General features: G+C 37.3%; 2 protein-coding genes and 1 pseudogene across 2 annotated transcripts; 1 reads left to right on the forward strand and 2 right to left on the reverse strand.

Annotated features, from left to right (window-relative positions):
• Positions 1-1,407: 1,407 nt before the first annotated feature.
• LOC114719827 (acetyl-coenzyme A synthetase, chloroplastic/glyoxysomal-like) lies at positions 1,408-7,900 on the forward strand (the record flags this gene model as incomplete). Its single annotated transcript, XM_028905374.1, has 18 exons — positions 1,408-1,671; positions 1,818-1,961; positions 2,057-2,212; positions 2,369-2,491; positions 2,599-2,767; positions 3,001-3,083; positions 3,356-3,457; positions 3,521-3,609; positions 3,713-3,803; positions 4,316-4,429; positions 5,489-5,565; positions 5,654-5,732; positions 5,817-5,885; positions 5,997-6,172; positions 6,347-6,403; positions 6,567-6,657; positions 6,793-6,891; positions 7,425-7,900. Coding segments are annotated over 18 exons (2,169 nt in total), but the record flags the coding sequence as incomplete, so codon positions are not given.
• A 536-nt stretch (positions 7,901-8,436) lies between these two features.
• Positions 8,437-10,070, reverse strand: LOC114719828 (eukaryotic peptide chain release factor subunit 1-3-like; annotated as a pseudogene).
• Positions 10,071-13,476: 3,406 nt separating this feature from the next.
• LOC114719826 (transportin MOS14) lies at positions 13,477-27,465 on the reverse strand. The gene is given in 25 exon segments (XM_028905373.1): positions 13,477-13,780; positions 15,132-15,163; positions 15,166-15,247; positions 15,885-16,042; positions 16,705-16,816; positions 16,927-17,114; positions 17,666-17,758; positions 17,855-18,042; positions 18,758-18,843; positions 19,538-19,687; positions 20,290-20,425; positions 20,652-20,731; positions 20,850-20,963; positions 21,523-21,603; positions 22,063-22,197; positions 22,933-23,056; positions 23,384-23,440; positions 23,722-23,783; positions 24,077-24,205; positions 24,910-24,969; positions 25,061-25,144; positions 25,350-25,469; positions 25,578-25,802; positions 25,963-26,061; positions 26,971-27,465. Coding segments are annotated over 25 exon segments (3,039 nt in total). The 5' UTR covers positions 27,196-27,465; the 3' UTR covers positions 13,477-13,561.
• Positions 27,466-27,939: the final 474 nt, after the last annotated feature.

Genomic DNA, 27,939 nt, shown 5'->3' on the forward strand with positions numbered 1-27,939 from the left:
CATAATTTATGAGTATTAAAACTAGTTGTATGATTTTAAAGCAGAAAAGTTATATTCTTTTGGGTCAAAAGACAAATATATGTATATATTCTTAACCAGTTGTGTGAATAATTATGAGTAATATAATGTATTAATAATTTTCTCTCTCCGTGTTTTTTTTGTTTTGTTCTTTTGTCTTTGGTTTGTATACGCTGTCACGGCACAGTTTTTGAAACACCCGCAGCCGGGAACTCCTTTTTTTTTTTTTAACGAAAAAGGAAATAAAATGTCAACCGCCAAATCCAATCAACACCGTATCTCCAGCACATCATCATCATCGAATCTATAACCTGTGAAAATGCAGCCGAAAATGCTCTGCGTATTGGAACCCAACTCAAGCCCAGGCAATATAGGATCCAGGGGCGCCAGACCGACGCCACACAGTTTCATACTTTGTTTTTTGGTCCAGGCACACAGTTCATACGATCATAGTATTTAATCGTTCCTCAATCGTCAATTTCCTCGTCCCTGAATTTTTTGATGGGGGCAGTCCCGGGGCTCGTGTTTCCCAGTAAGTTGGGTAAGTCTCTGTTACCCCTTTCCCGTTTTTACCGGGGAAAACTTCACCGACAGCATCGGAGATGACTTATACGTCCGGTGATGAAAGCAATGAGTTATATATACCCCTATATATTTAGTCAACTTCGTGTGTTCATCGTTGCCTCATTTTTAATCCCATGAAAATAAACCTACATCTTCTAGGTAGAAATTCAATATTTTATTGTCTTCGTCGTCGTCGTCGTCGTCATCTTCCTCTTTTCTTTGAACTTTTCCATGATAGTCTTTGCTGTGCCTTTGAAGATATCATTAAACAAAACCCATATCTTATACAAATTCAAATCGCGCGAGCTATCCTCCAGCAACGCGCCACCCAAGGTTAGTCTCCGACTTTGCGTGGAATTGGTATAACCATGCCAATTAATGGTCATCATCACCTTTGGTTGATAAAGAATATTAAAATAGGTCTTTAAGATTGGGAACGATGCAATATCCTCTACCTTCTCTGTTTCTGGACATGCTGGGCACAGTCCTCTCCAACTCATAGCGTCATAAAAACCAGGGTCCTAGTATTGAAAGTTATCGTTTTTAGATGTTTGACGAAATGAAACTAAGTAATTATTGGACAGAGAAATTTCTGCAGTGGTCTACCTCTCCCACTTTAATGTTTATGTCCTTAAAAAATTGGAAAATCCCGATCATTATCGTTATTCTACGAAGAAATTAATTAAATAAAAAAATAATTTCATCATTTATGAAGCCGTTGGCGATTGTGCCAGGATGATTCTCACGTCTTATAACCCTGTTCGGGCTATTCCGGCTGGTGCCAGCGAATCTCGTTCTGAAGCTTCATCGCTTTCTCTTTCTTCTTCTGTCTCTCCCTTGTGGAGGGGTAACATCAGTAGCGGAAGGAGGAGGAATCTACGAGTAGCGAGGCGAAACATGGCTTCGAATTTGACCACTAACAATTTCCTACGCCACGTAGAATCCATGACGGAGCTGCCATCAGGTGCTGGTCACATTTCGAAACTGAACGCTGTGGTTCTCGGTGAAGCTCTCGCTACTGAAGAGAACGAATTGGTGTTTCCCAGCAAGGAGTTCTCTAGCCAAGCACTCGTTCAGTCCCCAGAACAGGTTCTAGCGTCTTTCCATTGATCTCTGTTCAGATTCAAAATTAAGCCTTGTATACTTTCTGATTTTCTATCACAAAAAGATGTTCTTTTCATTGACACTGATTTCTAAGCAGTCGAGGTTTCTTATTTGCATTTATGATCTGTCAGTATCTGGAGATGTACAAGAGGTCCATAGAGGACCCGGCAGGATTCTGGTCCGACATTGCATCCGAGTTCTATTGGAAACAAAAATGGGGTGATAAAGTACGCGACGAAAATTTTGATGTTAGGAAGGGCAATATCAAGATTGAGGTATTGTTATTTATGATCATTTCCCATTTGGATCTCGCTTTATAGCGTTCGGCTGAGGCGTGAGTGTCTCTGCGTACGTTTGTTGCTCCTTCCAGTGGTTCAAGGGTGGCATCACCAACATCTGTTACAATTGCTTGGATAGAAATGTAGAGGCTGGACTTGGCAATAAGATAGCCATTTACTGGGAAGGCAACGAGCCTGGTTCAGATGGTACTTTGACTTACGCACAGCTCCTGGATCAAGTTTGCCAGGTCAGTTATGAGGTTCCTCTTTCCGTGTCTGTGTCACAGGACTCTAAATAAGATGCTTCTACTTGGAAAAATCTCCACTTAGATGCTTGAATGTTATTTCTGTTGGAGCACATCAGCAGAAGTTGGCTGGATGATCGAAGCTATTTCGACCTGCAGGTTGCAAACTACCTAAAGGATATTGGTGTCAGAAAGGGAGATGCTGTAATAATTTACTTGCCCATGCTGATGGAGCTCCCCATCACAATGCTTGCATGTGCCCGCATTGGTGCTGTTCATTCGGTATTACGCTGAGTCCATCCTCTTCCTCCACTTTTTTACTTATCCGTCTGTGGATTATTTTCAGATGGCTTTTGGGTTAACAGTTGTTAGCTTTTTGATTTGTTTAGGTTGTATTTGCTGGGTTTTCTGCAGAATCTCTGGTACAAAGAATCATTGATTGTAAACCGAAAGTTGTGATTACTTGCAATGCTGTTAAAAGGGGCTCCAAGATAATCCAACTGAAAGACATAGTTGATGCTGCTATTAATGAGTCAGCCAAAAATGGGGTCTCTGTAGGTTGGTAAATCAATGATTTGTTTATCAATTCATTGTTGTACTCTATTCCTCAGTTATCGAGTACTTCTGGCATCATACTTCTCATGGCACTCATGGCATATCCTCAAACATTATTTTATAAAAAGGGTTAAACATTAAGTATGTTTGATTGATAGCTAGTGAGGCTGCCAATAATTATCTCTGTTTTCCCCACTTTCATGTTCTCATCTTTTGTATTTATTCCTTTCTTCCAGATGTATGCTTAACTTATGAGAACCAATCGGCAATGAAAAGGGAAGATACAAAATGGCAGGAAGGACGAGATATATGGTGGCAGGTTATAATTTAAATTCTCTTTGCATTTATGCGCTCTTATGTTTTACTAAGTGTAGTGGTAGCATGAGATTATTCTATAATTTGGCAACAATTCCTTTATGATGTGCCCATGGAAAAGAAAATTCACGATTTTGCTGATTTCAATTTGTTTAATTATTGGAATTTGTTTGTTTATTCTTGTAAGGTTTAACACGGAACTTTCTGTGACCAATAAATTTTATATTTTCATGGTAAATGTTCATTAATGTTTGCTGATTTGTGACTGATTTTCAGGATGTCATGCCTCGATATCCAACCACTTGTCCGGTGGAATGGGTTGATGCAGAGGATCCACTTTTTCTGCTATATACAAGTGGGAGTACCGGAAAACCAAAGGTATTTGTTTGCAGTACTTTCATTTACATGTGATTGCCGTATTCTAACATATGTTCTCCAAAGGGTGTCCTCCATACAACAGGTGGCTACATGGTGTACACCGCTACCACATTCAAGTATGCGTTTGACTACAAACCATCTGATGTCTACTGGTATCCTTGAAAGCTAGCCCTTGATGTCTTTTCTTTTGAGGGTGTTCCTGATCAAGAACCAGATTGGTGCCTTTAATTCAACACCTTTATACTTTGACTGTAGGTGTACTGCTGACTGTGGTTGGATTACTGGGCACAGCTATGTTACTTACGGACCAATGCTCAACGGTGCAACAGTAGTTTTGTACGAAGGGGTAATAGATTTTTAACTTTTTTTTCGGCCGGGGGTGATGGATTTAAGTTTAAACATAGTATAATTATTTATGTGCATATGGTGTGGCTAAAAGTGCATCCTAGAGACATGTTACGGCAGAAGAAAAATTAATCACAAATTTCAATTTTTTGAATCTAGACTTCTACCAGCTACAGAGTGATGAAGTTAAAAGGCTTTGAGAAATATTGAATAAACTTTTGAAGCTCGCAGAAAAGATATAGAATATTCAATGACTAACAACATTGCATTTTCCTAGTAAAATTGAACTGTTACTAAGCTTTAGCGTATTTATAACCATTGAGCTATTTGTTTGGATCCGCACATCATGTCTTTTTATTCTCCTAAACTGTCTTGGAATCACAAAAATTACTGTGCTTTCCACCATCAAGTGTTATTTTAATTTGGCGTTTTCACTCAAAAATTGCGAACAAGCTTTTGGCAAAGAGGTGCTTCGTTAGTAATCTATTGGAAACATAATTGTCTTATCTTCAGGCTCCCAATTATCCTGATGCTGGGCGCAGTTGGGACATTGTTGACAAATACAAGGTGACCTTATTCTACACTGCTCCCACATTGGTGCGGTCGCTCATGCGTGATGGTGATGAGGCAAGAAATCTTTCTGTACTTAAATGTGCACAGTGCATTGGTTTATGAGTTGATTTGTTGCTAATTGTTTCTGGAGATTGATAGTTTCTTCTTTATATAAATAACTGGCTTAGATGTATTGTATATGTACTTATCAGTGCTAACAGGCTCGTTTTGTAGTTTTTGTCCACTTACTCTTGATCTATCTAGTATCTTCCATTCATAATCATTACTACTCTCTTCAAGCCTTCTTGTCACAGTAGTAATAAACTGTTGTTGGATTTTAGCGGCATAAGCCATGAGGCCTTAAATCAGTGTTGTTTACCTTTGAATAACTGGTTTTTAAGAAATTATATATCATTGATTATCTATATTATCCATTACTTTGTGCGTCAGATACTCGGAATGATGTGTCAAAGTACATGGCTAGGTTGAAGCACGTCTTTTGTATGAAATAATCATTGCCGCACGGAAAAGATTTGGATGAATTTTTCAAGAATTACTCCTATCCTTCGGGAAGAAAAGTTCGAGAATAAGTGAAAAAAGGATATTGGGAATAGGCAGTGTTGGTGATATTTCAGACATGGCTAATGTTTTTATCTCCCTCTCTGGCCTTTCATTCATCTTATTTATGTTTATGTTGATCCAAATTCCATAAACTATCGAAGTATGTGAATTCATGCCAATAATACTTCTTTCATAAGATTTCTAGAAGGAACTATGGAAAGTAAATTATTGCAAGTAGATCTATATTACGTCAAAATGGACAGAAGGAATCTAATGTTGAAATATAAAACTGGTATTCTGCTTCTAAGATAGAAGAAATCAAGTACTCTTGGTCAATGCTAACATTGCAGATCATATATCCTAGTTTTCTGTAGCCTAAAGAATTTGGTAAATTGATACCTTTTCTGCCCCTTATAGGAATAGGATCCGTCATTTATATCTTGAGCTGATACTTTTGATAAAGTTCTGTATGACCGAATAATAGAAGGGAAAATTTTTTGGAGATCGTCACACGTCTAGAGTTCTAGATTGATACTTATTATTCATTTTTCTGAAGCGTTGCAAATCTTGCAGTATGTCACCCGGTACTCGAGGAAATCATTACGAGTTCTGGGAAGTGTTGGCGAGCCCATAAATCCAAGTGCGTGGAGGTTAGTATATATCCCCCCCCCCCCCCCGGGTAACCAATTGCAGCTTGATTATTACTTCGTATCTAAATCATTTTTCTTTCTCTTCTAGGTGGTTTTACAATGTAGTCGGAGATTCAAGATGTCCTATCTCTGACACTTGGTGGCAGACGGAAACTGGTGGCTTCATGGTACTTTTAAAAATGGATAGAAATTATTATTATATACTTAAAATTTGAGTTTCCAAGACTAATATATTTTATTGTTATTCGCAGATAACTCCACTACCTGGTGCTTGGCCCCAAAAGCCTGGCTCGGCTACATTCCCTTTCTTTGGAGTTCAGGTCTTTTATGCATTCCTTACATATTAGTATTATAGTTTAATGAATTTGTTTCACCTACTCACTAGAATATTGCAATGCCTTTATCATTGATTACTTTTGTTTTAACTATAGCCTGTCATAGTGGATGAGAAAGGTGTTGAAATACAAGGTGAATGTAGCGGTTATCTGTGTATTAAAAACTCATGGCCTGGTGCATTCCGAACTCTTTATGGCGATCATGAAAGATATGAAACAACGTATTTCAAGCCGTTTCCCGGATATTATTTTTCTGGTGATGGCTGCAGCAGGTCGGTGATTTACAAAACAATAGATGCTAAATTGTCAGTCTGCTTCGTGATGTGCAAAGCTTCTAGCATCTTCTGTTGTCTTCGATTTAATTTATTTTGTATACGTTTTATTTTTCTAGTTTTACCAGCAAAAACGAGATATTTATTTTCAACCTATGCAATTCTATTTTGTAGGGATAAAGATGGATACCACTGGCTCACTGGAAGAGTGGATGATGTCATCAATGTCAGGTATTTGTTGTGTTGCATAAGCAAATTTTCGCTCAATCTTGCTTAGTTCTATATGTAAAGGAATTCAACATTAATAGAAAAAGTTGATGGGAATAAGAATTTAGAAATTGATGAAGTATTCATTGATATCTCGTCTAATGTAGTATTTAAATGATATGTGCAGTGGGCATCGTATTGGCACAGCTGAAGTGGAATCGGCTCTAGTTTCACATCCTCAATGTGCAGAAGCTGCTGTGGTTGGTGTTGAGCATGAGGTATGTTTCTATAAACCACTCTTCCTGTAGTTTCTGTTCGTGTACTACTCATATACACAGGGAAAAGTTTTAGTCTTTACACTATAGCTAAGGGATTCACGTCTGTGTCTGAATCGACTATCTAAATTTCTGCAGGTTAAAGGGCAGGGTATCTATGCATTTGTCACTCTTGTAGACGGTGTTCCCTACAGTGAAGAGCTGCGGAAGAGCCTCATACTCACAGTTCGAAAGCAGGTCTTTACTTATTCCATTAATTTTCCTCTTATTGATAAAACACTGGTAAAACTCACATGTTTTGATACTATCAATTAGTAGCTTAGTTAGTTAAGGCTTACATGGTAATTTTTCTTAGATCATGTCTGGATCTATGACATTATTAGGGAAAAAGAAATAAAATGGAGAATTTTTAGGTACAGTGTTTAAGTGTTAATCTGGTATCATTTTGTGTTCGCATTCTCTTTTTTCTAGTGATGTGATTCCATACAGTGGCCTCAACATCTCCAGACCTTTTCATTAGTTGTGCAAGTGACTTGTGAGAACCTGATTATTTGGTGGAGAATAACTGTAATAGCTGTCGTGGAATTAATTATGTAAATCTACTCATATAAGTGATTTCAGTTGGCGCTTGAATTGAAAAATTCTATACTTGCAATTTCATTACTTTAAATATTGTCAGGTAGATTAACGGTGTTGCAATTTGTCAGAGCATGTTCCTATGTGACTTCTATCCATGACTTCACTTCAAATTCTGTTGTTTGACTTTTCAGATAGGAGCTTTTGCTGCCCCTGACAAAATCCATTGGGCTCCTGGCCTCCCAAAAACAAGGAGCGGAAAGATCATGCGAAGAATCCTGAGAAAAATTGCTTCCAGGCAATTGGATGAGCTTGGAGACACAAGTACCCTTTCAGATCCAAACGTGGTCAATCAACTTATACAACTTGCTGATTGCTGAATCTCCCAAGTCTCTGATATCTGGAGGTATAATACCGGCATAACTGACCTATTAGAGGCTTTGCCAATGTCGTCATAAAGAGCAGCAAGAGGACGAGTTTTTGATTGTTATGAAATTGTTGTGCCTTTTATTTCGTGGCCGCTTGGGACCTCAGAATCTTGGAGAATAAGATATTTCTAGTAGTTTTGTCCTCATTTTCATACCGGTCGTTTGATGTTGCGTGTGGCCAATGAAATAATAGAACACGGGGCTTTTGTAAAATTATTATGGGACTTACAAAATTTTAGATACCTATTGGTGGGTTTGTATGGCTAGCTTAATGACCGCTGAATATCTGACTCAAAACCTACTTTCTGTGTTCGCATAAAAATATCTGAAAACACTAGGATTAGCCTTCAGTGCAATGACTGAACCATTGTCACTAAGAATCGTTTATCTGCCGTGCAACACTGATCACTTAATTCCCTTGGATGATGCTTGGGTTGGAGAATCTTAATTTGCCATGTGAAAATCACGACAGAGGAAGTGAGTAACTTCATTCAAAACATCTACTATGCAGTAGGGACCCGTTTCCTGGCGTCCTAGACAACAGAAATTCAACCGCTCCGATCTTCAAGAAATGCTTCGAAGGGCTACTAGGAATAGTTACCTAACTTATTACATACAAGTACCATGCGACTCCAAGATTTTAGGGCTGGCCTGGCATGATGTACCAATGGTCAAGTAGCAAGGATGAGGTGGGACAGTGAATGAAACTCGGGGTTCAAATTCTATTAACTAATTATATGTATAAACTTATTAATAACTTGTACTAATATCACGATCCTTAGTTTCCAAATGAAATTTGACACAATCAGGGCAAGTATCCATACCCGACAACGCTTAAATCCAACTCAATCTAGGAGACTGGAGCAAACATTCTATGCTTTTAGTAGGCTGGCTGAGTTGCCATATTCTTAAATTGACCAACAAGAAGTATATGTAGGAAGCAAAGGGCAGAAGAATTAAATAATACATATGTGATGGATGAAGCACCAAAAGAGAATGTCTTATACCCAAAAAATCCAAATGATTAGAAACTATGAAACATAAAAGCGATCATGCTTCCTTCAATTATCCAAAATTACTGAGGAACTGCAGGATGAACTTAATCGGAATCCTCGTACACCTCTCCATCATCAGAAAACTCGTCGAATGATCTGATGTCAAGCTGGTAGCGAAGGATGCCACCAATGCCACCAAACCCTCTGCAAAATTGTGATCCCTCTTGAGATTTGTTGGTTACAAATTCCAGCGAGCAACCAAACCGCTTGTACTCATTTGCAAACCACTCCAGCAAAGGCATCTTTTCCTGAACCTCCAACTCTGCAGAGGTGGCTGAATCTCGGAAGTTGTTTTGATTAGCCTCTTGCTCCTTGTTCAAATGCTTAATCACAATCTCACCAGTTGAACTATTTTTCAACACATACCTATTTATATCCAAACTTTCCCACACGATGAGTGTTTCCACAGCACCCATCTCCAGAGCCTTCAATGTATCATCAACTCCGAAGACATATTTCCCAGTATCCTGGCTGATCTCCTCAAAATATTTCCCTATCAAGCGCTTCTCTTGTATAAACTTCACATTTGACAAGATTTCTGCAGATAGTTCAATGGCTTGATTGAAACCATTCTCCCCGCCATAAGAAACATCAACTACATTTAATATTTTGGCCTGTAAACGGGGATCAAACATATCTGACTGGCTCAGCTCAGTCTTGAAGTCAGCTGAACCTGCAAGTATAAGTCCAGCAACATTAGGCTGACTGGTAGAAGGATTGATGAAAAACTGAGTAGCAAGTTCTGCAGTCTTTCTAACGTAGTTGTGCCGTTTTTCCATGCGAAGACGAGCAAAACGTAAAGCTGACTGCCCTCCTCTACCATGTTTCTTTGGTAGATCAACAGTAAATTTATGAAGCACCTCACGAGTATTTCCACTTAACGTACCAAAAAGGGTTCCATTTCCATCCATAACAATAAAACCAAACTTGTCATCAGACTCTAAAAGTTCATTAAGAGCTTCGGTGTGAAACTTGTTATCACACAGGTAAAGTGAAGCATTGATGGGCCTGAAAGGCTCAAAATCAATTGTCACCTTCTTTTCCTTGCCATCTTCAGTAACAATGGTTCCAGTATAAAGAACCAAACCATTTGGAGGAACCTTATTGTAGAGCTTCAGCCTCTGTTGAGCAGAAGTAATGGCCCCCAAAACTGACTGCCTGTTCACCCTACTCTTGATGTTTGAAGCAGTTCCAAATTCATCTCCTAACATTTTCGTGACCCGGGAAATCTGATCACGTGGAGGCATAATAAGAGAAATCATGCTGGTACCATTACCTCTCGCAGATTCCAATGCCTTGATTAATTTCTTATTTTCCAAATCTCAATATTCTTGTCTGATTCATGACCATCTGCCATTGTTGGTTACAACAGAAGACTAGCCTACAAATAACCGCAGATATGTACATTAGCAAATCTAAAGGAAAACAAAGACTGTAAACCACCACATAGAAACAATATATAAATCCAACCATTATGCACTTCATATAATCAAGCAAACACCAACACAACGAAGACGAAGTTATTTGCTATAAATCTGTTTTAAGTCAAAGGATGGGAGAATTGAAATCTGTAAATCCGCACCTTTGCATGTATTTATCTTTTCCCAATGATTATGGACCCAAGAAGAAACCCTAAACAACAGTCATCCTGAAGGTTGTGTTGCAGCCCCAAATCATGCTTCATTAAGTAGATTACATTAACCACCCCAAAAATGTGGCTAAAATACACTCGATACTTCTCAGGTTTTGAAAATTACATTTATCTCCCCTATAATTTACTTTCTCACAATGAAGTTAGCTTTCTGCACAATACGTGTTTCTTCCAAAAATAGGTTTCAGCAACATATACCAAAATGTACTTCTGAAACATCCCCGCCCCCCCAAAAAAAAAAAAAAAACACATACCAAAATGTCAAAAGATTTAGACGTACTTTTCTAAATAAGAGGGCTATCAAGTGTGATTTAACCAAACCCCAAAAAATGCCATAGCTAGCTCTGCTCCATAGTATTTGCATGTCGTATGCTAGCATGCACGAATATCCCAATGATTGCACAGGACTATGCGAAATGTTACTATAGTAGTATAAAATGTTACAGTTGACTGAGAATTATCCAAAATAATTTGAGCCGTATTTTTTTAACTGAAAGTATTACAACGCAACCTCTTAGGCAGGATTACAATTAACGATTCTTTTTGAGTGAAGACGCAAAGAAAAACGCTGTTGGATAGGAAAGATATGGAATTAATTTGAGCTGAGCCGTATGAAATTTTCCTCACATCCCTATTTTGGAACTGACAAAGTATTTTAAAGAAGCCGAACAACAGAGGCAGGATCACACTTGTTTGACTCTTTTTGGAGTGAAGATGGGAAAAAACACGCAGGTAGCAAGGATATGAATTTAACTTGTGTTCAGCCTATGAAATCCTTCCCCCTCCCCAAAGATAACGCATCAGCAAGCCCGGCCAATCAGTCTAAGGTTTTTTATTTTCTTTTTTTTCCTTTTTTTATTTTATAAGCACCCAAGAATTGTCACAACCATCCTTCCCAATCTTGTACCCTACATCTTGAGAAATATGATTTACTTTCAGGAGACCTTATCGGCTTTCTAATCGAACTTAAAAGACTCAAGTCAAATTACAATTTGACCAGCCAATTACATCAGTTCAGATTGACCCGCCAGTAGGCAAATAAAATCCACTGATTTGCATTCCTACAACCCTGCTACCAGGACTCAGTACAAATAAGTTTGTACACTTTCTTTCCCAAACAAAAGCAAAAGAAATAGGAACAGCAAGCGACCAGCCCATATTCTGAACCGTGAAAGTTTCAAAGAATCCTGCATGCTAAAATTAGCTGAACAAATCGAAATATAAATGAAGAAAATTAAGCCCATCAACCATCACAATTCAAGCGAATAATAAGAAAAAAGTTTGAAGAGCGACTCAGAATGCACCTTTTGATTACGACTCCTGGGAGGAGAATCTCTGATCCCCTTTCCTTTGCACTTTAGGGTTTTTACTTACCGCTACTCCAGCTGCTTCAAGCTGTGTAATCCTTCCGGACCCACACTTCCGTTTTGTTTTGTCCGAGTCGATTGATGCTCGATGGAAGGAATCTATTTATGTCGCAAAAATGAATCAAATTATTCTAACAGATTATTTAAAAATAAAAATAAAATGTAAAAAATATCACAATAAAAACTACTGAAATAAAACAATTACATACAAGGACTCATTTATAAAAAATTAAAAATTGTTGTCAAAACTCATACTATAATTATCAAAGCTCATGATGTTATCATGGTCCTAATTTACAATTTTCTTATTTCGATGGTATTTTTTTATATTTTTCCTAACTAAAATATATTTAAAATAATTATTTGGTTTCACTAATTTGACTGATCATGGAATTTTGCTGTATCTTGAATTCTGTCTGTAACCCATTTCTTCACCCTTACCAAAAGCCATCTTTTGATTAATTTCAGTGACGTTAAAAATAAAATAAATTTGATCAAAATAATGGTAAATTTAAAATTTAAAAATATTTTAACTCACCGTATGAAACATAAGAATAAATGAATATGTATTTTCCAAGAGACAAAATATTCTAAGAGAAGTTTAATATGTTTTGGCACGTCCTAAAATATTCATACATCCATTTTTAATAGTTTCATGTATGATATATCCTCTGGAAAAACCATGATTTGAATATTAGTATTTTAACAGTTTAAATTTATTTATTTATTTTTTTAATAATATTATTTTTATAAGATGTAAATCTGAACCATTAGAATTTTGATCCAATGGTGTGAAGAGAAAAGAAGGGTAGTGGAGGGAGAGGATGGGAAGGTAGTGGAGAGAATCCAAGTCCAAATATTCTAAGAGAAGTTTAATATGCTTTTGGCCGTTAAAAATATTCATACATCCATTTTAATTAGTTACATATATGATATATCCTCTGGAAAAACCATGATTTGAATATTAGTATATCTCTACTTTCAATTTGGTGCCTTCACTACCCTCCAATAAAGTTATAATTCATGACCAATTATTAATTTTGCTAATGTTGCCAACAGATTGATTAGAAGGGTGGAATTCAGCAATATCTCGTGAACAACAGCAGCATTGCATGGCACGTGCTTCACCCAACCATTTACTTTTCCCCTGCCAATTACTCCATTTAAATTCACATTTGCTTAGCAAAACAATAATCCACACTGAATCAAATAATGGCTGATTAGTCAACAAAAGAGCAAATCTGCAAATGAATGATCCTACCTACACAATAAGCATCACAATTTCCAAAATTGGTAATGGCGGTCCACCTTCAATAGTTTCTTAGCATATCTTCAACAATAATATATGATGAACAGAATAATCAAGAATAGGAAAAAAAAATCACATTTAATTGACGAAACCTCCCTCAAAAATATACAGGTTGAACATACATATTGTTTGCGCATTCTAGGACTGGAACATATCTACAGCGCTGTCATCGTGATGAAAATTCAGATCGTCCTGATACAATGGAAAATTCTTTCCCTTCAATCTCTATTCCATTTCCGTATCCACTTCAATTTGAGCCGGGGGGTAAAATTTCCTAAATTCATCTAAGGGCTACCAAAATTGGGGGCATGATACTGTACAGAGGAAAAAATACGGAAAATAATGTTCGTATACGGAGAGGTGTTTCCAGTGGCAGGCATCAGAAGCAATCGACCGTGTCAATTCTCATCAGTAGACCAAATTTCGCAGGTTCCTAAGCAAAAGGCAAAGTGCTTAATCAACTCTTGAGGTTGCATGATGGATTGGGTCAGTAAATTAGAAATATTTATGCAGCAATCAAGTTAAATTTGCATGTTTCGGTGAGCATCAGCAAATTCCCGAACAAGTCGCTTTAGAACTCTGCCACCCTTCCCCTGCATATGCCCGAAATTCCTCATTACTCCATCAGACCTCTTGCTCTCTATATAGTCGGAGGCTGCATCAGCAAGGGCCTTGGACCAAAGTGGCACTAGAGTTTCTGCTTCTCCTTGGTTTAGGTACTCAGCAGGAAAAGCCTGAACCTGATGACTCAAATTGTCAATCAAACTGAGCCAGATGGAGAAAAAGGAAGAAAAAGAAGTGGAAGCGAGAAATCCACAAGACGAAAAGTCCAAATAGATATCAAATCCGATTGCTGAGGCCTGAGATAGCCACCAACAAATACTCTACATTCCTCAACTTTTACGAGACAGTTGAGAGATATATCAAACGACCATCCCCCACAGAACTCAGTTACAGTTCAACAAGTAACATATCCTTAGATGCATATACGTCAACAACTACATACAGGAATCTGAAAACGCCCTTGTTGAAAGGTTTCAATCCGCACTAAAACCGCAAACAATTGATGGACCAAGCTTGAGTCTGACACTACCTAATCCAAGAAAGCTAGGCCTTGACAAAATCATAATCAGCTCATAGACGATTTAGAGGAGTACGTAGGTAATATTGTTGTTCACAAAACAAAATGGCATATTCAACACAAGCTTAAAACTCCAGGAAAAAATGCACGAATTATTAGAAATAAATATAAAAAATCATGAATTAGATTTTTCAAGTTGGATGGAGCCTAGCTTGAAAACGGACAACTTTTGGGATACGGGTCAAGCTGGATCAAGTAGGGAACGTGCTGGATTCAGGGAATTAACAACTTTCAAGGAAAATCTTTATGAAATAATAACTATACATTAATTTAATTTGAAAAAATTGAAGAATAAGTTAATCACAAATCTTATAGTAAAAAGCAAACTAAATTTTAAATTGATGAACCACTTACTAATTACTCACTCTAAACCTAATTCTTCAGTCATTCTCCCACTACTAAGAAAGTTGACCTTCAACTGTATCCTCTTTGGCGCTCATTTCATCAACGAAGTTAACATTACCTAGCTGTTTCAGCTCAAAGTGAATTAAAAATGGACACATAACAGCAGCAAAATGAATGCATTTCATCTTGTTAGTGAACAAATAGGATGAACTGCTCCCCACGTGGCTCGTGTCTCCGGCATGTTTAAGCTGACGCAACCAATGCCCCCATGACTCTCACTTTTCTAGACTAGAGACCATCTAAGTTGCCACTACAACACTTGAGAACTAGTTCAAGTTAAAAAGAAGCCACCCGGAATCTAATTTGACCAGAAAGGAAGAAGCTGCCTGACCAACTCTTCCTAAACAAAATTGAAGGCATGATGAAGGAGAACAAAGAAACACTTGTGTGACCAGACTCAAGTTTCTTGAAAATGGGAAAATAGTAGGGCGGGGGGAATTTGCGAACCTATATGCTGGTTATTACTGAGGCCACGCCAAAAAAAAATTGAAAATCAAAAGACAACGTAAATAATAAATTATATAAGCCAAAAATGAGAGAGAGACCGCTGAATGTAGCCATCCATGCAAAGTTTCCTGCATAGTCTAGTCTTCCAGGTGGTACCTTCACATAGATTGCAAATCGCTGCCAATTGTTGCAAAATTGTTGCACATTTGTGAACCTAGCATGCACAGGATTATTCTTAGTTGGCTTCTCAATGAAAATTGACAAGCTAAGAGTAAAGCCTATAAAGAAAGATTTTATGGATCAGAACACGAGGAATAAGGGAGAAAAGAGAAAAAAGGAAAGATTAAAAAACTTGACCCTTCTTTAGGGATTACCAAGATACTAGAAAACCATTACAGTTTGACAAAGGCAGTATTTGTTTTCTAGTTTTGAGGATTTAAGCAAGGATGTAAATGCATTTTTTTTTTAAAAAAAAATGTACAGTGAATATACTGAATCCAAAAGCCTGTATATGAAATTCTTTTGCTTCAGTCTTATTAATGCTTGCTGGAGACATAGAAGCAACAAAAGACAGGTTTAACTTTCTTTCCATAAAGACCAAAACTTAAATCTAAGAGACCATGCGTTACAGGGAAATCAAGGCTAACAACTCCTCTGGAAGAACAAGGATTTGTTTTCTACACAAAATGCATACCAACAAGAACTACTTCATAAAACAACAAAAATTCACACACAGACAATATCATTAGTGCTCACCACTTTCTTCAACTACTTTTACATATCAAATCACGTTTATCAGCCATAAAGAAAACTAAAACAATAAAGTTACTATAAGTTCCAATAAGACTAACCCGTGACATTGCAGAAACACCAAGTAAAGCATACACAACATTGGAAACAAGCCCCTCGCCACTGTGAGAAATGACATGAATGGCCATGGCATTGAATGACCCTTCAAGGATACAATTTGCACATTCCAGCAAAGAGACCAAGCCCACATCTAAGAAACCTGAAAAGTCAAGAAAGGAATTAATCAGCCTGTAACCAATAAAAACGAATACTCCCAATTATATGTCATTTAATGCTAAGATTAAGAAAGTTATTTCATATCCTAGATTGTAGCAAAACCTACCAATATTTTACTTAAGTAACCTTATTTTATTTTGTCCTGTTTTACAGGCAAACTCTTGTTCCTCATACCATTATGTTTATCAACGAAGGGTAAAATAGTCTAAAAATAAATAAGGCTTCATTGAAAAAAAATATATTGTTGGAGATATTCATAAAACCTGGAGAAATCCGGGGTTAATAATCCTCTAAACTTGTTTTATCAAGTGGAAGTTGGGTAATAGGCAGCAAAAAAAGAGTCAGCAAGAGACATGACCTAATGATAATTCTATCATATCTTCTCGTGAAAAGAATAGAATACTTGAGTTGATCCTATAGAAGTATTATCCCCAAAAACAAAAACAAAAAAAATCAATAAAATAAATAGACAATTTAATTAAAATGAATACAAAATAATCTCCAATACCCCTTTAAGATGAGGAATCCTAGCTTGTACATATTCTTAACGTCAATCATCTTCCCTAGAATTAGTCCTACTTGAGCACAAGTAATAGAACCCACAATTTCAACAACAAATTTAAAAACAGCATGATTTTCTCTTACAAGACAAATACGACATTGCAGCAAGAGCTGCTCCACGATGCATCGCTGTGCAACATATAGCTGCTTTCTGGACAGAAACTTCAAGAAGGGAACCAGAAGTTGCCAGCACATCCTAAGATACATTGTCCAACTGGTGAATATATCCAGATTCCATTCAAGAATGTTCCACTACAGCTCCCACCCCAAAAAAGGAAAAGAAAAGGGAAGACAGTGAAAGAAAACCTTGTTACAGGAGCGAATAAAGGTGGATGCAAAATTGGTGTAGGCCTCCACAAGATCAGGCTCTTGGTCACATATGTACGAGGAAGTTAGAGCCATTACAGATGCTGCATTAGTAAATCTTTCAAAAATTGTGACAAATAAAGGCCCATATTCCTCTTTGTGACCGAATTCTTCAATGACAATAGAAGCTGAAAAATGTTATATAATTAGACAAATAGCAATGGTTCCAGGGCAAAAAGTGAGCAAGAGTACAACCCTATTTTATCATGAAAACAACAAAAATTCAATTTTTTGCATTCTCATATGTTAATAATTATGCACTCCATTGAAATAATTTGCTTCTGAATTTGAGGATACGATTGCAAGCATTTCCAAGTTTAGACATAAAAATGGTGTCAAAAGAAAAGGTTCCTTCTTTCCTTAATGTAATTTAATTCAGCCCTTTTATAATCATCTGAATTTTATTCCATACGTACTGGGACAGTCCACCAAATCCCACTATGCATGCACGCACACAACAACAACAACAACCACTAGGTGGGGTTGGCATTTTCAAATCCATATTGCAAGGTGATGGACCAAAGCTTTTGGGCTAGGGAGTCTAGAGGCCTTTGAGAAAGGAATGAAAACAGGTTGTGATTGGAGAGGGCTTGGAGGTTCGTGAGACTTACGAGTCCCTCACAAGGTAACTCTAGATCACATTTCTGAAATGAACAGGAGATGCCACAAGAAAGCGTACCAGTTCTAATATAGCAATCGTGACTTTGAAACAAGACAAAATTTGTTGAAAGCCAGTCCAGAACTTTAGATAGTAGCCCCGCAAAATGCTGACCTGGACATTTCAAGAAAGAAAATAAGTTTTCTTTCTTTTTTTCCTTTAGTGGGACAAATCAACTGGTAAACATGTCCAACCCGAGGGCAAGCATACCTGAAGATTGAACTGCTAGTGAAAGAGCTCGGCAAGCTGCCATGGATAAATTGCCATTCTCCATATGATCAGAACAAAAAAGTTTCTCCAGAATGGGCCAAAAGACACTTAGCAACGAAAGAATGGAGTCATCCATAGCAGGTTCGGCCACCCCAGACATAGCAAGATGACTGAATACAGTTCCCATTCTGAATTTGAAGGATCATGATGAGAGGCTAGACAAAACCAGAGACCGTGACAAATTATAGGTACACACACAGGGAAGCTTCAATAAAAGTAAAGAAGCAATAAATAATTGAGGATTAAAACAAAGAATGTGAATCCAAAAGCAAGAAATAATGAATCATTACGTATTATTGAAAATGGAGTGAATAACTTAGTTCCATCAGAGACTAATGCAGTATCTAAACAAAAGGTGTCAATCTAAATAAAGTCATTCCATGGCTTAATATGAAAGCGAAGATGAAGACATTAGTGCTTCCGCCTCCCATCAACTGATTGTAAATTGACAAAGCGCAATCAAAGAGAGAGGACCAACATTTAAAGACGTTTCCAAAAGAGAAGAGAGAGAATTATAAAAGTTTAGTCCGAAAACTCAAAAGAAGACAAAAATGAAAACAGAAATAGAGAGATGTATGTGGAACTAACTATTTCACAGACCAAATGGTTTTTTTGGGTCAAAATGGACCAGATTTTTTTTTTGCCTGAAAAAATGGACTAGATGGTTTGAATAAACAAATTCCAAACCTAATGCTAACATGCAAAACCTAAACTGTGATTGGCACCAAATATATATATATATATATATATAATCATTAAAACAATTTGACAAGCCGCCTGCGAACAATTATACACTCCACTGCCCTTAGATTCACACATCCCAAAAAGATATCACCGGTGCACCTGTGCAACCCTCTAGCAGCAGCATTCAACGCTTGTGTATAAGAGGCTGGATTCTGCTTAAGTGAATGGCTGCAGTCTGGATCGACCTGAAAAATATTACAGACTCTTAATTGAACATAAATTGTCTTGTGGATTATTACAGTTACAATTATTATAGTACACGAGATCTCCTTAGTGAAGGACAAAATCCACATAGAAGTATCAAACAAGCGATTCAAGGGCTAATAACAGAAGAAGTATGGGAGAAATGCATGATGTAACAAAAGGTTACCACTTCCTATGGGGCAGAAAACAACGAAAGCTTATAAAATGACATTCCCCAACAGAGTTATAGTTAGCACAAAATATCATTCAAATAACAGGTATGTATAAAATAAATGACCAAAAAAAAAAAAAATAATGCCAACTCAAGAGGCTATCAGAGATCAGAAACATATTTTTTACAAGGGGATAAAAACATCAAATAGCCATTCAACAGACCTTTTGAATACTAGCTAAACTACAAAGGGTCTATAATTAAGATTCAAGGTTAACCCACAGATGCTCCTCATCTTTAAGCAGGAATTATCAGATGTAACTTACGAGCCCCTATTCATTCGCTCGTTCGTTCATTTTTCTTCTTTCAGGGTCAGTTATTTACTTATTCATCTTCAGTTCCTTAAGAATTCTATCCTTATGGTGATGAAGTAAAAGCATCAAAGATGGCCGTTAAGAAAAAAGATGAAATCACCAGCAATCAGTTTTTCAGATTATCAAAATTAAACAAGAAAAGAACCTCACCAGATTTCCAACTGCTTCATAGCTGGAAGTCAGCAATCTAGCCAGTAAGTTGCCCTTTAGTTCTCTATTGGGTACAGAACCAAGGACTAGACTAATTGCATTCACAACTTCTTCCTCATCTTCCAAAGGTAAATGCCATTTCTCTAACCCCTACAAGAAGAAACAGGACCAAGAAGAACACTAAATCGCCTTGATTTTCTTTTTGAATAAAAAGCGCCTAAGGTTAAAAGCATAATCAAAACCGTAGCCTCCCACTCATAAGAGAGCTCTCATGCCACTAGCTCTAACCAATATGGTACTTATGTCAGCTCTCTCCTCCCAATAATGAGCTTGCGAGTGAGTTTTTACCCCACTTCTTAAAAAAAAGAAAAGAAAACAGAAGAGTCTCCCCACCCCCCCCCCCCAGAAAAAAAAAATTTAATGTCCATCATTATCAGAGTTCATAGTCAACAATTTTAGAAAGGCCTAGCCATGGAAGGTTCTCACCTATGAAGAAGCTAAGTGGAACATTAGAGTTTAGTTGCTAGGATGTTGGTTCTCTAAAGGGGATTGATTGATAGGAACCAGTCTCACATTGAATAGTATGGAATATTCTACCAGGTACCTAAATGGATTGAATCTCCCACCTCAATAGTTACCTTTTGGATAAGGATTCTCAACCCCGGTTGGGTGCCCAACACATGCACAAAATACAGATCGATGAAAAATATTCTCACTCATGTTTACTCCACTATGGTTAAAGAGTAGCTCACCTCTCCTATCCACATTACAATTTCCAAATTTGAAGGTTCATAAATTACTGCAGATGCATCCTCACAGACTTTACGCAAAGCAGAAGCACAAGCATTTGAAGACAGAGGCTCTGAAATCCCTATAGCAAGAAATAATCTGAAAGTAAAAATAGGAAATGTGAGAACCAAGGAAGAAAAAGCATAAAATATTGTCAATCAGCAAGAACCAAATAAATTCAACAAAATCACTATGGTTCAGCTACAAAATTTCATAAAACCTGATTGGATATATCTGAAAAGGGAAGCATATGGTAATTTGCAACAATTGCACCAAATAGTCCATTAGAACCTTTCTATCCCCACCAAAAAGTAAAAGTACTCACAACAAGGGCCTAAAATTTGACTTAAAAGCAGATATCCACTTAGAATAGGAACCAACAGCGTCTGCCAGAGATCTGTATACCTATTTAAAAGGAGAAAATGAAATTATTTGGGGAATAAAAAGAAGGAAAAAAAAACAGCATGCCGCTTAGAAATGAGTACCAATGGAAGAAATGAGGGAAAAATCATATAAAGCTTACAATGCAGATGAAGCCATTCAGCCCATCAGAAGGCTTAGTTGACAACATTGTCACCAACTGCATTACTACAGAGGAATCAAAGGTTTGGCCATCCTGTATGATTACCTCAGCAACCTAGAAGAAAACATATACATATACATATACACACTCATATATAACTAGATTATCGTGTGTTAAACATGAAAACTGCAAATTTGCAACCAATGCATGCAGAATAGAAAGAAGCAGGCATTATACTGATTTGTTCAAGACAAAATGACAAATTGGGGTTTTCCATGGTAAGACAATTTTGTCATGAACACAATTGTACTTTTAAGCCAAACACAAAGATACAAAGATTTTTCTCTGTTGAATGCAATGACGCAGAAGATAAAACCCAACCTAGAAGCAAGCACGAAAAAAGAAACAAAATCTTCCAGCATATTCCTATAAAAAATTGTCTATTCTATTTTGTGCCCCCAATATTCTCCAATCTCATTTTACTAGTGATTCACCAGAAGTACTCAATACCCCAATTCATGTTAAATCTTCAGCGTCAGTTTTTAAAGCATAAATAAACAAATTCTAGACTCTCAGTATATTTCTTCTAAAAAAGCAAGTTTATAATGGCATACAACTAAAACATCCCACTCAAAGCATAAAGGTACATAAACTAAAACATAGTGATACAAACCGCATTAAGAACAAACAGCTTGCTTTCAACTTCCTTCCACAGGATTGGCAGATTAGGAGATCCCCAGCCGCCAATAAATAGCTGCAGAGACAGTGATATTCAAAGTGAGGGAAATGAAGTAGGAACATTATCAGAACTTCCTTTAACTAATTCATAACAGACGAATTGTACAGGTTTTTGAATTGGTCAGCCATACTACAGTAGCACAGATCGCCATGCTCAAGATCAAGATTTGAATAAGGAGGGAAAGAGCAGTTCAAGTGGAAAGATTTCAATTAATCTTATCATAGTTCCGTCATATCAAAACAAAAACTTCATTCAAATTTCAAATAATAATTTTATATATAACTAACTTGTCCATTTACTAATGATCCCACATTATCAGACAGAAGAATTTTCTTCTGCTCACACCAGTTTACAATTGGATATTATAAGTTATTTAAGAAATGAAGTATCCCATGCTAGAATGTGTAAAACATCAAACCTACACAAAAAGCTGAGTTAAAAAAGAGTGGAAGGAAATAGACTTTTGAAAAGCACCTTCTGCATAAAAATGGCAGATCCTAGTAGGTGACAGATATCCACCAAAAGTTCAACTAGATTCATCCTGAAATGGACCAGACCATCAGGTAAATCAATCACTCTGCTCTCATCATTATACGTGGAATCATCTACCTGTAAGTGCCCAAGAAGATAAAATTAGAACATTAAATCTGTTAAAACATAAGATATCTCAACACCTAATCAACACAAAACAAAATTCATGAAGATCAATTAACTAAGCTATGTGCTCCTAAAACTACATCGTTGCTCCAAAAAGAAAATGAAAATCCCAGCTATTCAAAAACACCAAGGGAAGACGTGACACTAACAAGGCAACAGGTAAGAACCGAGTGCTAAGGATCTCTTATTGTGTGTTTCGTTTTCAGTTTGTCAAAAATCTGTCTATCAAAGGTACACCTTAGCCAAGCTGAAAGCTAGAAGTACCCTAGATCGCGTTTCAAAAATGGGCTTTTAGCATCTAAAAGCTTGGTTGTGAAATGAACTTTCTGATCACAAAGAAAAATACCCAAACAACATTTGCCAAAAGCCTGTTTCACAAAAGCACTTTTGGGCTCTCAAAAGTCCAAGCCAAACACTCTCCTAGACAATTTATAACAACATCTCTGTTCATCATGCCATAATAGCTACCACGGTTTCTTTTAAAGTGTTTGGTGCGGGCGGATGATTCTCAGGACATGGAATTCCAGAAATGTCATAGCATCAGTCTCATGATTAGGGTGATGTCTATGCAGCAGATTTCATCCTAGCATTATTTCCACTTATAATTACATAAGCCAGAAATCATAAAAGTGATACCACCAAATGAAAAGCAGCAACAAGTAAAAACCAAATAGATAAAGAAGAAACCTGAGAACGTAATAAAAGTGAATCAAGTAATGCTGAGAACACAGATGAAAAAATGCCTTCCACATGTTTCCTACTTTTTGCACCATCTTCATCAAGGCCGAGAATATAGCTAGCAAGAGTGGACCTGAGACAGTATATTGGGCGCTCATGAGCTGAGACAAAATCTCTAAACTGACTGCTCCCACAAGGATGTAAACTATAAACATTCGTATCGTAGAACCAAAAACAAAAAATCTATTATTGTTCTCACAAATATTTTGGGATGTAAAAGTGCATGTACTAGTGTTGCCACCAATAATCAAACAGAAAGCTGCGTGCATTAAATTGAAACAGCAACAGAATTTAAGAGCACGGAAAGGGAAGGGAGGAGAGATCACACGAGCATATGAACAATAAAGGACATAGGTAATGCAAACTAAATAAAAAATTGTCAACCCAAAGGCAAAATTACCAAAACTGCAATGTTGAGTCTGCAATCTCCCAATCTTCACTTGGAAATGCCACACATCTGCATGCGTATTCAGCATGTTAAACTCTTAAGCAAGCTAATTTGACAGGAAGCAGTATGCCCCATAAATACACATAATTGCGATAATCCAAGAAAAGGGCCTTCTGAACATGCTTATGCAAGTACCTGAATTGCAGCTCTTCAGTTCAATTATTAAATCCAATATAAATTTCAACCAGAACATTATAAAGCAAGTCCATAAAACCAGCTATAGTTGGAGCTTGAAAATGCACAAAAAACATTAAAGCAATAAGTAACTAAGAATTAATTTGAGTCATTACCTCAAGAGTGCATCTGCCAGTGCAAGGGCTTCTGGACTAGCTTCAACAATAAGGCATGGAGCCTAGCATACATTCAAAGAAGGGGACTAGTTACATACGATGGATGAAAAAACAAGACAAATGATAAAAACAATGAGCATATGGTTGCATCATTGGCATATTTCCACGAAACATAAGATACTTATTTTCTCAAGAAGAGAGGATATTTCTCCAATGTTACTTTAGACAAGCAATGAAATTTCAAACGGGCAACACAATAAATGATTAACATGAAGAGGATTTGACAATTCAAAAAAATAGTTCTGTTTTTACTTATAACAATCTTTTGGAGCATCAATTCTCATTTAACACTTACAGCCTGCCCAATTTCTGACAGCAAGCATGCAAGGCCACCAATTATTTTCTCGTCTCCCCTGGAAAGAGCTGGTAAAAGAAGTACTTCCTTGAGATAATGTACTCTGCATAATAAAACCTGGGGCACCCCCTAAACAAAAAGCACAGATCAAAAGAGATGGATCTTTCATATTCAAACGACTTTGCACATTAAAAATTTGAGATGAATGTAGTGCAAACTGGTAAGATTTACACCTAGAATATCCTAATTGAGCCAGACAAAATATTAGTCTTTTTCTCAACTGGCATAGTCTTCATAGCTATGTGGATGCAAATAAGAATTTGACATTTCATTTAACGTACCCCACCTAGCTCATATCTTATTTCTAAGAGTTGACTTGGCCTTGTATCGTGACTGTCATAAGTGATGTGACACTTGTAGACATAACCACAATACATAACCAACTATGCATCGACCCAAATTCATCCAAAGGGCAAGCAAGCAAAACTACATACTTCAAAGGTTCTAGTAAGCACATTTGACCATATCTAAGGACCAAAAAACTCTCCACCCTCTGAGGGTGGAACTTTAAGTCTCTTGCCAGAGAAGTATGCATGTATTTGAAAAAGTATTACTACAATGTATTCGGTTCAGGTAACACCCACATAAGGTGCTTCACTCTTCATGTTTGGTCCCAAAAATAACGGGAAAACAACTCTAATTTCCACAATAAATTTTAAGCACAATAAATACACCAAAAGGAAAAATCATTAAGCATTATGAAACATATACTGACACATGCCATCACAGTAAATAGAGTTTGAATGTCCATCTATAAAAGCAGACAACCATACCTCATGTCGGCTCACTAGTTCAATAAGAACTTCAATGGCCAGATCAAATGATAAAGGAACCTTCCCCGGAAATACAGATACAAGTTAAGCATTAGTAATCTTAACAAAGTAAGAATACTTAATTTAAATACAAACATTGGAAATGAAGTACCTGTAATGAGTTGAATATAAAATTTAGAAGTGGGTGACCTGGCAATGTGCCCTGAGGAATCTCAGAGAAGCAACCTGCTTTAACCTGAATCCAAGAAAGCTTAGTCAAATTAGTATAATATCAAAAGACAATAGAAAACTTTTGATGTAACTCAACATAGGGGCACAGGGGAAGGGGCGATGAAGCAGCACAAATAAATGTCACTCAAGCAAACCCTCTAAAAACTTGTGTGACCCTAATGTATGCAGCATTTCTTCAACTAGAACAAGTCGTAAGCAGAATTTTGTACCCAGCTCAACAAGCAGCGCAATATTTTTCTGTTCTTTTCTTGCTGTTGTATAGAACCATCAAAATTCTTTTCAGATTGCCGCAGCAAGAACTCAAGAACCATTGGCGTATGCGAGAGAAGCTACATAATGAAAATGAAAAAGAGTGCATGGAAGTCAGAGAGAGCAAGAGAGGCAATGGAAAGAAACACAGGGCATATAAGAATGTATCAGACCAAAATTTTCTAAACCTCTTGGCAATAATGGCTTTTTTGTGATGAACTTGTTTTAGAATCAGTGCGTTGGTTGTCAACTACTTCCTCAGGTAGGACAGTAAGCATCTCCAGGACAGCAATATTGCCATCATCCTGGCTCTGCAGATTCTGGAGACTGTAAAAAAGCTTCTCAATTGGATTTCCATGCTCAACAACTCGAAGTACAAGAGCAGAGAGTGCAAGACAAATTTGTGTTAAAAGCTGTCATGAAAATACCAATGAGTCAATCAAAAACCCAAACAGAAATAAAATTTATGCTTTCTTTATGACCTACGAGAGTGTGCTGTAGTGCTAGGTAAATATGCTTAGCATCATTATTTTCTAAAAGAAAATGAAAATAAATTTTGGATAAACAGTGCACCTGGGGAGGACCGGTACTAAATCTTTTGGCTGCAAGAAGAAGTGCGTTTAGCAGAGCATCTTTAGCCCCTAACTGAAGTAGATAACCTTCATTTTGTATCTGTATAATCAGACATGTAATAAGCAACAGGATATTCTGTTAAGGCATCTGTATGAGATACTAATGGGATTTTTTTTTTTTTTTGGTTGCCATTGGTTCGGATTCCTCGTCAAACGAGAGTAAGAAAAAGTTAGGATTGTCACATTCATACATCGAATATTGGTAGCTAGTAACCACTAAACCGTCTGGTCGTAAATGATAGGGTAAATGCAGCCCATTCCATCTATATTGTTGTCCAACTAAATCAGATTAAAAATAAAACAAAAAATTCCCATATAAAACTTGACAGGATCGAAATGCATGCAAATAGTATAAGCTTAACGTATATCTCTGATTTGGCCGAACAGAGAAAACCAACTGGAATGTGACATGAGCATTGATCTGCTACACAAAACAGATAATCCCGCGTTGACTTCAAGAACATGAATTGCCCATAAATGGGGGGTAGAACTACCATGCTAACTTCCATCATGTCTTTCTAACCCACTGTTTAAAATAATGATCGAACCCCACGACAGCTTCCACATACTATTGTCAATCAAGACATCTCACAATTCACAAGGATTTCTGAATTCCGCCAAAGCATAAAGAGAACGTGTACTCGTTTGGCGGCACTCAAAAGTTTCAAGTTACCATCAGAAATATCAAATTTCCAACAACAGCATCCTCGTTTTTCTTCCCATCCCGAAGCAAACAAGCCTCCTTTCCCTTAAATAAACACACTAAAGAAGGGGGCAAAGCCTGCCCCAATATCTAAACGCGTCTGAGTTGAGATAATCACGAGCTGCACGTGCATCCACAATGCTTACAAAGAAAACTCAAGGTTACCTACGACGAAGTGAAGCAGAGCTGGAAGAGCACGGGGAACAAAAAGAGTAAGCAGAAAAGAGGGGAATGAGAGGGGATGACCTTGCGTTTGAGAATCTGAGCGGCGAAGAACTCGACCTCGAAATCGGAGGGGAAAGAGTGGTGGCTGCGGAGGTGATCGGAGGTGAGAATGGCGGTGGCGACCTCCCAGGCGGCGTCGGTCTGCTGGAACTGAACAAGCCACTGATTGGCAGCGACGCGGTTGCAGGATTGGACATCGTGGTTGAGGACATGGACGGCCTGAGCCACCTTGAGTGGCAATTCCATGGCTTTTGAGTAATAATTATAATATAAGAAATTATAAATTAGGGCGGAATAGTAATTTTGGGGAAATTTTGGAAAAGAGGGAGAGAAGGAGGGAAGGAGGGGGAAGCGACGCCTGGAAGTGCTGCTTCATCGGGGAAGCATCTGGGATGTGATCGGACGGCTACGAGCTGAAGTGGGTTGTGCTCCGTACGTGAGTTTCCCCAGTGACAGACCAGTAGGCTTCTGAGTTCTGAGGGCTACGCCCTTGACTCTGCTACCGAACCACTTTCCCGCATTCGCTTCTTTCCTTATTGGGCCTTTCCTTCCTCCCTCCCCGCCTTTCCCCATTTGCTTTTTATTTATTTATCTGCCATTCGTCCCCAGCTCTTTGCTGCCAAAAAATAAAAAATAACCCTTGGGAAAAAAATTTAGTTAAAAGCATTTGTTTAGAGATTTTATTGGACCAATACACCTGATGTGTTTTATTTTTGATGAACCCAAAAGTTTTTAGAATGAAAATTATTTGCCTATAACTAAAATATGATATATAAAATTGAATGTCCAATTAAATTTAGATTATTTTAGCTGACAGATTTTTTAACCAGGTGCTTTTAACATTTCTAGAATTATATTGGTGTCTAGTCATTTCCCATGAATTGCGATTCGCTCTCTTTTCCCCGTTCTAGTGGATGCTTATCGTCTATGTTAGGTGATGACATGACACTAATTCCATTTTCTTCAGTACTTGATTCCAATGTCCCCACG

This window comes from Neltuma alba, unplaced genomic scaffold (assembly GCF_004799145.2).
Source record: "Neltuma alba isolate B1F8T4 unplaced genomic scaffold, ASM479914v2 tig00011953_pilon, whole genome shotgun sequence".
Taxonomy (NCBI): Eukaryota; Viridiplantae; Streptophyta; class Magnoliopsida; order Fabales; family Fabaceae; genus Neltuma; species Neltuma alba.